Source organism: Cetorhinus maximus, chromosome 26, assembly GCF_964194155.1.
Source record: "Cetorhinus maximus chromosome 26, sCetMax3.hap1.1, whole genome shotgun sequence".
NCBI lineage: Eukaryota > Metazoa > Chordata > Chondrichthyes > Lamniformes > Cetorhinidae > Cetorhinus > Cetorhinus maximus.
In genome coordinates this window covers 19717171-19729721 of record NC_135904.1, presented here as the reverse complement: position 1 = coordinate 19729721, position 12551 = coordinate 19717171, and the positions used below count along the sequence as shown (strand labels likewise).

The following is a 12551-nucleotide window of genomic DNA, read 5'->3' as shown; positions in this document are numbered from 1 at the left end:
TTTTATATTTTCCATTATATTGTTCTCATGTGCTCCTCCTTCCATCTCATACCAGCTTCTAGACCTTCATTTGACTTTTCCCAGTTTTCCTTATTTGATCCCTTACCTCATTTGCTCTTTAAGAAAATATTCTTGAAGGACTTCAGAGAACCTTTGTGTGTACAGATTAAGTCCCAGTTTATGTCAGGATGATTAAAATTCCCCATTATAACTGAGGCCTTAATACCAATTGTTTCAATCTCCCACCACAGTAATCCAACTCTGTTGTGACTTGGTGACCTTTTAACATCCTCTTACCATTAATATTATCCCTCTTCTATCTTTCAGATCCATCCAAATGGGCTTTGTGCCAATTTCCAGTTCCTTCCTCTCAGTGATAAACTGTGCACCTCCCTGCTTTCTCTTCCCTGCCTCAAGTACACAGAGCGTCATGGATCCGCTCCCCACTCATTCTCTTCCTTAGTCAGGTTTCAGTAATTACTAGGATATCAAATAGTCTCCTATCTACCATCACTCCTAACCCATCTTTTTTTATGTTAAGTGCTCCTAAGAGTCATATAAACATATGTTCGTTCCTTCACCTTCCTAATAATTAGTTAACATAGTTATCCTCTGTCTTCTTCAGGCAGCATCCTCAATTATTTGAGGGTCACTGAATCACGGCTTATGCCATGATTTTACTACTGGGCAGGGCAAGGAGGCAGGCCCCGAATCTATCCAGCCAGACTGGGGATCGAGCACCATGCTGCTGGTATTACACTGAACTACACACTAACAGTCTAGCCAACTGAGCTAACTGGCCCTCCGTGGTTACCCTACCTTTCAAAAAATGAAATCAGTAATATGTTATTAAAAAGTGTGTTAAAAAGGCAGTTAATGACAGCAGTTTCTGTAGTCCACATCATAAATGACCATCTCCATGGAAGAATTTGTCCATTTTAACTTTGCAAAGTTGAGAAAGATTGAAAATATTTAAAGCAAACAATATGGTCACTTTATGGACTGGCTCAAGTCAGAATTTCAGCCCATGGTAAGTACTAATCAGAAAGGAAACATATAAAAGACTTCTGCGGTCATGTGGTCAGGTCATGTGCTAAAGATTTAGATGGAATAGTTGATCTCTGGTGTTGCTTAGAGAAAAAAAATTACACACAATGCTATAAATTCATATATTTCCAATATTCAATTCCTCACCTGCCTGTATTATATATATATCTATATATTTTTAATAGGAATTTTATGTCCTGTTTATGATTCTTGTAACATATTTTTGGAAGATTTATTTCGTAACCCAAGAAAAAACGATCAGTTGGAAATGCTCCGTCACCTATATCACTGCAACGTTCTTCCTAGGTTACAGTTAGATGGTTACCACAGGCCAAATGGTAGATTTGTTGCCCAGTCACATTTTTCCTACGGACCAATCACAGCACTTAAAACTAAAGAACAATGGTTACCACAGCAATAGGCATATGGTTACCGGGGTCGAATAAACAACTATTATCCGATAAAAAGCCAATAACAATTGGAAAGGTTACATGATCAGAAATGGATTTATTATTATAAAATAGATTAAGGAACTTAAGGAAAGGAGTAAGGAAAAAAATGATGGTTGACATGAAGGGTGATCAACCAGCATTGTGGAGACCCCATGTAATGTGGGAAAAGTTGAAAGAGAAAGAAGGGAAGATTAAGGAACTTCTCTTAAATTTTGATATCTTACACAGGAGTAACTGTGCAACTGTATCAAAGCACAAGGGAAGTATCTTATGGGAAACCTTTTAAGAAGATTCCACAATTAATTGAAGGAAAAAAACATTAGTCCGTTTTTTTATAAACAAATTATGGCCTTTACTATTGAGCAATGAAGCATTATAGAGGATACAGTTTCTTATATTTGGACATCATTCTAAATATATACAAGAATCAGTTCTGATACTTACAACTTTGTTCTCTATAAGGTCACAGACTACTTTATTATTGAAATACTCGATTGCAGTCCATTTAATTCCTTCTTGCACATATTCTTCCTAAGGAGATGAGAATTACACAATAATAGATGAACTTATTCGGACTAAAAAGATATTAGTTTCAGAAGAGCTTAAATAAAAGAACACTGAATAGCAATATACTCACTAAAGCACCGTGTTCAATGTCGTAGGACTTCAACCCACAATTTCTGTCTAACAGTGTTGAGTCTCAAGGATATATTTGTAAATTTTTTTGCTCATCAAGGGGAAGTCTTCTAGTGCTAAGTATAATAAGACAAGGCTGCTTCTTGGATCAAACAGGTGAAATTTCTGCATTATGTCTTTTTATTTGATTTTTTGATAAAATAATGCAAATTAAAATTGGCTTTCATTAATTATATATTCAAGAAAACTCCTTTGACTTGCCAATTCACAGAACTGTACAGAGAATATTAATAGTTTGTATGGAAGTCCTTTGTCCAATACTGCTGCCTGTACAGTATTCAGAAGTTAATTGAGTCAAAGGATTACTTGATGCATTGGTCTTTGTAAATGTTAATTAAAACCGAGAAAATTCATCATCTCTAACTGATGCACAATCATGTTATTGTTAATAGGTGTCAAAGGCAGACAGAACACAGGGCAGCCATATTATTCCTTAGCTACTTAAATGATGAAAATGGTCTACATCTTAATTGAGGACCTATGATGACAGAGTTTGTACATTTCCTGAAAATGAGAGAGTTAAAGGTGTGATCCAATTGAAGTGCCTATATTGAACAACAATTACAAAAAAAGGACTTGCTGCAGTTTGCTTTAAAGTCAGCATGAATGCTGAACTGATTAAGTTTTCAAGATTGCTTTGCAGGTTCTGTAACCCAAAATCTTCCGGTCACATTATAAACTCCAAAACTAATTCCTTTATTATAGTTATCAGGCTAGAAATAATAATGGATTAATGTTGAACACATTTATATGACCGTGCAAGTAACATTTAAATAAATGGGTTTTTGCCACTATTAAAAAAAATTGGACATTGTGTGAACATATTAAGCATCTGCCTGTTGGTATCCCAATAGTTGTTTCCAGATTACACATTATGTTATAAAACCAATGTACTGTGGATGCTGGAAGTCTGAAATAAAAACAGAAAATGCTGGAAAAACTCAGCAGGTGTGGCAACATCTATGGAGAGAGAAACAGAGTTAATGTTTCGAGTCCAATATGACTCTTCTTCGGATCATATTTTGTTAGGAAGATTTCAGAATTTTAATTTTTTATCTGTCCTCCTGCTCAAGGTCAGTCTGATTGAAAACTGTGGGGTGTGTGTGTGTGTGAAGTAAATTGAAACAGATGAGAAAACTCTAGATTTTCCTTAAAGTTGCACATAATTGATATGCACACAATTAAAGCTGCCTGATTTGTGGAAAGTAAGCAGTGTAAAGTAGTTAAGGGCTGTAATATAATCTGCTTGTTCAGGTGACCTTTATAAATAGATCACCTTCATTCTCCAAGTTTCCGATATCAATCACGCTTCAACAATACTCCCAAGCAAAACAACAATATATTTCAATGGCAGGGCTATTATATGAAATAGGATTACAGATTGAATAATGGGGACACAAGAACAGAAGTAGGCTATTTAGCCTCTTGAGCCTGTAATCGTACCGCATCATTGAAGGGCTTATGTCCAAACTTAGCTACTGCACCTTCATTATAAAAATGCAAATATCTTGGATACATTTCTGGAGGGTTACAGAGGGCATGAATAAGTTATATGGAAACACAGTTTGACGTTTTAATGAATTTATTTCAATAAAGGGGCTACTTAAGCACTATAAATAAATTAGAACAGTTGGCCATACCTGCTCAGCTTTCAGAGTGAGCTCAATAAATATCTGCTGGAGCTTTTCATTCACAAAGTTGATGCAAAACTGCTCAAAGCCGTTTTTCTGCAAATACACAGGAGAACATCTTAAAGATGGAGACAGTGGCTTCACACAAGATCTTTCAATAAACCCTAGAAATTATTCTTAGTTATATCGATGGGTCAAACAGCAGGGTCTGATCCCAGCATTTCTCTGTTGTTTTAGTGGAAGCATTAACCCATTTAAACCAGTTAACACCGAGTTAAAAAAAGGAGGTTAAAGAGATATCATACCAATGCATTAACTGTTCACATACTAATGTCATGGACGGGGTTTTCCCCTTGTTGGGCGGGCGCAGTGAGCAGGCCTGGGAGCAGCCACAAAACTGACCACCGCCCGTGATTGGGCCCTGACTGATTTCACGCTGGGGGGGGGCCAACTAAGGCCCGTCCAGTGTGAAACCCAGCTCCACCCTCCTCGGAAGGGCCGAGCAGGGGCCTGTCAGCCACCGGGTCCAATGGCAACCTGAAAGCTGGTTTAAAAATGACCCAGACAGCTCCAGAAAGGCTGCCAAGGAAGGACGTCTGCCGTTGTAACGATGGAGTCGAGTGTGGCTGCAAACGCCAGGCGGGAGAGCAGGTCAGGTGGGCACTCAGCCCCCCCTCCACTTTTCTGATGAGCGTCTCACGGTCCTCCTGGAGGAGCTGGCTGCCAGGGGGAACACCCTTGTCCCCAGAGATGGGAGCAGGCGGCAGTCCCTGGTGAGTAGCCATGATGTGGTGCGGCACACATGGATGCAGTGCTGGGAGCACTTCAACGAGCTGCTGCGCTCAGGAAGGGTGAGTACTGTATTGGCTTGGTCAGTGTGCAGAAGCGTTAAGGTGTGACTGTCCCCCCCATGGAGCTCAAGGTGCGTTAGAGTCTGAGTGCCAACTGTCAATCACGCCGAAGCTGTCCAAGGGGGTGAGCCCTGGCTGCTTGGACTGAGTGCCTTGTGGCTTGATGGCCACGACTCAGATGTGCCGTGTGAGGTGTTCCTGGGGTTGGCCAGGCTGCAATGGCACTGCAGTTATAGAATGGATTAATCAATGCTCCTCTGTCCTTTCAGGAGAAGACAAGCCATAACCAAGACGAGAGGGCACCAATAGGCGGAGGCCCGCCCAGCCTGCTGCTGCTAACCAGGCTCGAGCAGGATGCCCTGGAGCTGGAGAACTGGCACGCTCCCTGTGCCACTGGACGTGGAGATGCTGGGGTGCCGGACAAAGGTAAGAGCGCAGTGCATAGAGGTGATACTTCTGGGTTGTGCAACCATTCTAGTGTAGTCACTTCATTGATGGAAAGCCTCGAACCTGGAGTCCCCATTAATCATTGAAAGACGATGGCACGGTGATGCAGATCGCCATTGTCTCACCCATGTGCCTGGCATGCACAGTGACAGTGTGATGACTTTAACCAATGATATGTCCTTCTTCTCTCTTTTAGGTTCACCAGCAGGCAGACCCAGAAGGACTGCCCCTGACACCAGAGGACCACCAGGCATCATTTTCACCTGCGTCACACCCGCTCTCTGAAGCGGGCACCAGCGCAGATACCAGCACCAGCCGTTAAGTCGACGGCGAGTATCTTAGTGCACATTGGTGAGGGCACTTCACAGTCGCTTGAGATGCAGGTGGAGGCAGAGAGTGCCCAGGGTGTCGGCAGTTGGAAGACTGCTGGAGACCGGGACGATGCTCAGTCGAAGGCTGATAATGAGACTCTGGAGTCGTCCATTAGGCAGCAGATGCTGGATGTCCAGCGAGATGTGCGGGAGGATCTGGCGGACATCCATGAGGGACTGCATGCCATGGGCTCCGTGATGGAGGAGTCCATGTGGAGCATGAGCACTGTGTTGACCCTCATGGCTGAGCGCACTGCCTTCTCCATTGAGAGAGTGGCCACTCTCCAGGCAGCTCCAGGAACAGAACGAGGGGTTCCTGGGGTTGCGCTCAGACCTGCAAACCCCACACAGGCAATGACCTCAGGTGGTCAGAGTCAGTGTGGGGGATGAATGAGGAACCCAGTATCCCAGCTAGGTGCCGGTCCATCAATGGTGTGCAGGGAGGTTGACAATGAGCTGCCTGTCATCTCTGTGGGCTCCTCTTAGGGCACCCTGGATGATGGCAGTAGCTCCTCTGCCCCATCCCAGTGACCATGGCATCCGATGAGGCTGTGTTGACTGGGGAGATGCTAGTCGTGGCACTGGCCACTCCCTTCCAGACAGGGTCAGCACAGGCTCTATAGCCAGAGGATGACCGCCAAGGTCATCAAGGCCGACAAGGCAGCAGAGTGAGCAATGCTGGTGCCAGCAAGGAGGGAGCACTGAGATGTAGCACTCGCAAACATAAGTTAAAGGCACCATGAGCACAAGAGGAACAGGTCACGGGTGATTTTATGTTAATTTATGTTTACTTTATCTATCTTGGTCTGGGAATGAAGATTAGAGAAGTTAATGTAAATAGTTTGGAATTGTCAAAATGAGATAAATTTTGTTTTTGTCTGAGTATGCTTCACCTTTTTATTTTATCGGTGCAGGGTACGCCAGTATGTAATGTTGGACGTAAGTGGCTCTGAACTTTATTGCACAGGCACTGAGTGCTCTTTGTGCTCCGACATCTGGGATGGAGGAGGCAGTGCTGGCATGTGTTTGCAGTTGATCTTTGGTAGCCTAGCTGAACGAGCGTTGGATCAAAGTGTCCCTGGTGTCCCTGCCGGCTACTGAGGTCTGGCTCCATGCCTTCAGCATTCTCCTCACCATGCTCCTCTTCTGATTCATCACTGGACTCATCATCTGTGGCCTGTGCAGCTGCATCATGATCCCCTTCCTCCAGGGAGTCCCCCCTTGCCAGTGCCAGATTGTGGAAAGTGCAGCTTGCAACCATGATCAGTGACACCCACTGTGAGGTGTATTGTAGTGCTCCCCCTGAACGGTCCAGGCATCGGAAGCGCATCTTGAAAAGACCTATGGTCCTCTCTACCACCGCACTTGTTGGAGGCATGATTCATATTGTAACGCTTCTCTGCTTCTGCTCTTGGGTGGTGGAGGGCGTCATAAGCCACCTATTCAATGGATAGTCCTTGTCATCCAGCAGCCATCCATCCAGTTGGGCAGGAGCACTGAACTGGGAGTGTCTCAGGACGTACGTGTCATGGGAGCTGCCAGGGTACCTTGCACAGACTTGAAGAATCTGCATCCTGTGGTCACAAACTATCTGCATGTTCATGGAGTGGAATCCCTTCCTCTTAATGAAGGCACCCGGCTGACCCGCTGGTGCCTTGATGGCCACATGTGTGCAGTCGAATGCATCCTGGATGCGGGGGAACCCAGCAATCGCGGCAAAGCTCTGGCTCGCTCAGTTTGGCTGGCCTCATCCATACGGTAAAGAATGAATGTCAGACCCACCTGAACAGAACTTCTGTCATCAACTTGATGCAACTGATGATTGGGACACTCCACAAAGATCCCTCACTGAGCCCTGGAAAGAGCCGGAGGTATAGAAGTTGAGGGTCACTGTGCCCTTCAGAGCCACTGACATGGGGTATCCACCCACACAGTTGGAGGTGATCTCAGGCCCAAACATCTGACAATTGGAGGTCACAGTCTCCTTTGAGAGGCAGAGCCTCCTTCGGCATTGCACTTCGGACATATCGAGGTAGCTGTATCGCCACCTGTAAACCCTGGCAGCAGGATAGTGGTGTCCTTTGCGGCCTCTTCCACCTTGGACTACCTGCTGTCCCTGCGCCCCTTGTGCCTGCGCTTCTCCTCCCACAGGTCCCTCCCTTGGAGGTTGTCTATGGGGCACCTGGCTTCCTTTCCCTTCTGCCCCTCTCTTCCTCCTCAGAGGAGGTGCCTCCAGCAGAGACCACAATCCCCATTCCCAGGGTAAGGGAAGGCTGTCTGATACCTGGAAGGGTCCACATGGCCTGAATCCTCCGGGGACCTGGCAGACACCAATCAGTCCTGAAATGAGGCCTGGAAATGCTAAGAATGAAGCCCCAAACAGAGATGAAGCTGCCAAGTGCCAATAAGCAATTAGCTGCAAACTATCTACCAAACTCCTCACTACAATGCTGCTCACCCTTCTTATCCCGCCCTTGGCTGAGGTTTGTGAAAATGTCGGCTGGCTGCCTGCCCGTTTTGCCCGTGTGATGGGCAAGGTAAAAATCACAGTCAATTGGACTGTTAAGTACCTTAAGTGGCCTGTTAATTAATGGCGGGCACCTCTCCGGCAACCGAGTGAAACATCGCGCTGGTGTGCAATGATGTCGGGATGCTTACCCGACACCATCGTGCACTATTTTACTCGCGTTCGGGTCGGGCACGTGCCTGCCCGCCCGCGAGGTGAAAATTCTGCCCCATTGCTAGTTTCCTGCCCTAAGAGAAAACACCAACATTTACTGACATTCACAACCACTAGGTGGGTACAAGTACTTACTGAACACATCTGGCATTAAAGTGTACTGAAACACTCCAAGAAGAATTAAAAATCATTCGGGGTAATTTCATTCTACACACTGTGTTTGATGTTGAACTTTACATGAACAGAAATGTAAAAAACAAACAGCACTGATGCAATTCGAAGCCAGTAAACGAAAGCCATACCTGGAAAATCTCAAAGCCATAGATGTCCAGAACGCCAATGTTGTCCTCCTCGTGGTCTTTCTCCATGGCCTTGTTAATGGACTGGAAAAAATGCAAAATAACTAACTACACATGCTGTGGAAAAATATTTTGGAGTTGAAGTATAGCTGTACAGTTTAGTTACCACTTTGGTATGAAATTCCTCGGTCTGGTATTAATAAAAATATCATCTTCGATAATATAGCATAGAATGGAGGAAGTGAATGTTTGTGGATGTGGCGCTAATCAAGCGGGGCTGCTTTGTCCTGGATGGTGACAAACTTCTTGAATGTTGTTGGAGCTGCACTCATCCAGGCAAGTGAAGAGTATTTCATCACACTCTTGACTTGTGCCTTGCAGATGGTGGACTGGCTTTGGGGAGGGTTAGGAGGTGAGTTACTCACCACAGGATTCCTAGCCTCTGGCCTGCTCTTGTAGCCGCAGTATTTATATGGCTAGTCCAGTTCAGTCTCTGGTCACTGGAAACCCCCAGGATGTGGATTGGGGACATGACAGCCAATCACAACCTTGCCTTCTCTTGAAATTCAAGAAAGCACACCTTGCTGGAATGGGGTGGGTGGTGGCGACGGGGTGGGTGGTGGCGACGGGGTGGGTGGTGGGGACGGGGTGGGTGGTGGGGACGGGGTGGGTGGTGGGGACGGGGTTAGGGTGGGGACGGGGGTGGGTGGTGGGGACGGGGGTGGGTGGTGGGGACGGGGGTGGGTGGTGGGGACGGGGGTGGGTGGTGGGGACGGGGTGGGTGGTGGGGACGGGGTGGGTGGTGGGGACAGGGTTAGGGTGGGGACGGGGTGGGTGGTGGGGACGGGGTGGGTGGTGGGGACGGGGTGGGTGGTGGGGACGGGGTGGGTGGTGGGGACGGGGTGGGTGGTGGGGACGGGGTGGGTGGTGGGGACGGGGTGGGTGGTGGGGACGGGGTGGGTGGTGGGGACAGGCACTGGACAGCAGTCAGGAGCCAGGTCGCTAACTGATTATTTGGTTTCCCCTTTCTAGGTGAGAATGCTGCATTCCCGCCTCTCAACCAAATGGAAATCAGCTGACTCGCAAAGGGTTAAAAACTAACCTGAAACCTTATTAATTTGCATGGCTCACTTGGCAGGGCATTTCCCTACAGACCTATCACTGCTTTTATAAAACCTCAATTAGATGGGTAGAGGCAGCTGCCGGTTGGATAAAAGTGCTTTAAATGCTGGAGACATGAACACCCACTCAGAAACTCCCTAACTTCATTATGACTCCTCCTTATACAAATTGCACACAATTTTCACATGGTCACAAAGGGGGCATAAAATTAAATGAAGGCTGTGTTTGTTGCCAATGCGAGCATGTGCAGTCCCAGTGTTTTACTCCGTTACATCATTGTGAGTCAGGAGCAAAGATGGCGCTGCTCATATCATCACAGCTGTGTTTTAGGCCACGTCCTTTCATTCCTAACTGAAGCGGATTGGCCAGAACACCTGTCACTCACGGAGAGGGAGTCGCTTTTCCGGGGCGAGGCCCCAGTTGGACTCCAGCCTCGGGCAGTGAGTTTGGTCCAAGTGGGAGTTAGGTGGAGAGCTCACAGGAGAGGGGGATTGATGGGGGTGTGAGGAGGAGAAGGGGGATGGGGGTGTGAGGAGGAGAAGGGGGATGGGGGTGTGAGGAGGAGAAGGGGGATGGGGGTGTGAGGAGGAGGAGGGGGATGGGGGTGTGAGGAGGAGGAGGGGGATGGGGGTGTGAGGAGGAGGAGGGGGATGGGGGTGTGAGGAGGAGGAGGGGGATGGGGGTGTGAGGAGGAGGAGGGGGATGGGGGTGTGAGGAGGAGAAGGGGGATGGGGGTGTGAGGAGGAGAAGGGGGATGGTGACATCATTGGCACATACTCAGAGGGTACTGGCTGGCTGGTACAGTGGAGTGACATCATTGGATTTCTGTACATGAGCAGATGGGTATCGATGGCCATCTTGCCTGGCATCTTGCATTGGCAAGAGATATAGTGTTAAATAAATGGCAAAGTTGGCCAGTAAGATTAAGCTTAGGTCCTGCAGTCTCTCCCTCCAGAAAAGAAACTCTGTCAAACATCTTCCAATAAATTATTCCGCAGCATCAGAGAAAGGGGAATCTCTCCCAATGGTTTAATAAGCAAAGGCATCATCTGATGCTACAGTCAAGTTGTACAAACTAGGAGTCATCCAGTCTGCCTGGAGTTAGCTGATTCCATCAGCTAGAGGAAGAAAATGATCAGAGTGGATCCAACCCAGATGATCCCAGTGACACAAACTGTAAAGTGAGCATTTTGGGCATTGAATAGAATTGGGGTCAGCTGTAAAACCTTCCCTGGCTCAATAGTCTGCTGACACTTCTGGTCCAGGCTCACACATGAAGAATGACCACTTGGAAGAGATACCCAGCAAGAGCCTGCACTTTTAGGAGAGAAGGTGAAGATATTGATAAGAAAAGAGCAGCGGTCTACATCCAACAGTTCCACCTTTACTTTAGAGGTTGGCAAAGCTGTTCCATTTCTTATGAGTTCATATCCTTCACCTTGAAAAGTAGAAAACTTTACACACGCAAAACAAAATGGGATTTGGATGGCGATGGCATAAGTGATCAGTGCCAACACTGCACAGAAGAGGTTGGCCATCCAGTGCAGAAAGAGGATGAATGATCTCATCCGTGTTGCCAGGGTAAGGCAACCATCACATCACTCTAAACTCTCACACTCACAAAGCCATTGCACGTTCACTGGCATCTCACTCTCTGCCAGCTCAAGGGACATCACCACTCACTCTCTCTCACACACCCTCACATGCCCATCTGGCCTCATCTCCTCTGGAGACTGCCTCCTCAGCCCTAACCCTTTTGAGGCCACTTGCACAGATCAATGTCCACCCCCACATACACATACATACACACACACACACACACACACACCCCCCCTGGGATATCCCCCTTCCCCAAGCAAGCCTTAGCCCGGCAGCCGTTGACAAGCCGCCCCCTGCCTTACGGCTGGTCTGGTAGGTAGAGAGCTGCCCGTGAGCCCCCCTATAGGTGATGTGGTGCTGCCTATGAAGCTTGGTGCTGATGACTGTGAGTGCTGCCCAAGGCAAGGTAGCACTCGAAGTGCTGAGCAAAGTGCAGGTCACCAGGTGCACGTTGTTTATGTACCAATGTGAAACAGGTCAGCCTGATCTGTGAGCTCGTGACCCAGCCCGGGGGGATGATTCCGGCGAGCAGGGCTTATAATGAGATTCTAGTATATTGAAATCAGCTTCTCAACCTGCAGTGGTGGGAAACACGGCACACCATTGACGAGTGGAGCGGACGATCGCAAACTGGGTTTTATGACAACGTGAAACTGGGTTTTGCGATCTCCCGATATTTTCCACTCCCGCCCGCTATGAAGCCGCTGCAAATGGGAGCGGAAAATCCCAGCCACAGGAGAGAGTTTTCTCCCCGTCGGGCGGGCCGGTTGGGAGCGGGCGCCCGCGATCGGCTGGGTGCCGCCATTTTATGTGGGCGGGCCAGTTACCCCCCCCCCGCCCCCAAGCATGACACGCATGTGCGCGAAAGGGCGCAGAAATCTCCCTGAGGCACAGAGCTGCCTCAGGGAGATTATATTCAATATGAAACCTCGAAATAAAAAGTTAAAAATCATTTACACACGTCCCCTCATGTGACAGCGTCACATTAGCTGGGACGTGGTTTTCAAATGTTTGAAAAATATTTTAAACATTTAATAAACCCTCATGAAACCTCGTCCCGCCCGTGGATGAGGTTTCATGAAAAATGCGAAGGCCGCCTGGGCTCTTCGCCTGCCCCCCCTCCACCAACCTTAAGGTTGGACGGGCAGCCCTGACAGTTTGTTTAAATAGTTTATTAATGGCCTTAACAGGCCTTTGACAGGTTGAAGAGTGCATAGCCAACTCTGGTGCGCGCCCCCTGAACGAAAGGTCAGAGTGTCGCGCGGTGATGTCAGGACGCACGCCCGATGTCACTGCGCGTCATTTTACACGTCAGCCCGCTGGGCCCGCCCCCGCACGCCGAACAGAAAATTCCGG

At 47.6% G+C, this 12551-nt stretch overlaps 1 protein-coding gene across 2 annotated transcripts in view; it reads right to left on the bottom strand.

Annotated features, from left to right (window-relative positions):
- Positions 1 to 12551, bottom strand: part of myo1ea (myosin IEa) — a 149078-nt gene that overhangs the window by 49779 nt on the left and 86748 nt on the right. For both annotated transcript variants that reach the window (XM_078530297.1, XM_078530298.1), the window contains exons 11-13: positions 8478 to 8558; positions 3836 to 3922; positions 1944 to 2030 (exon numbers count right to left, since the gene is read on the bottom strand). In XM_078530297.1, coding sequence (XP_078386423.1) covers positions 1944 to 2030; positions 3836 to 3922; positions 8478 to 8558 — 255 coding nt within the window. The remainder of the gene's footprint in view (positions 1 to 1943; positions 2031 to 3835; positions 3923 to 8477; positions 8559 to 12551) is intronic.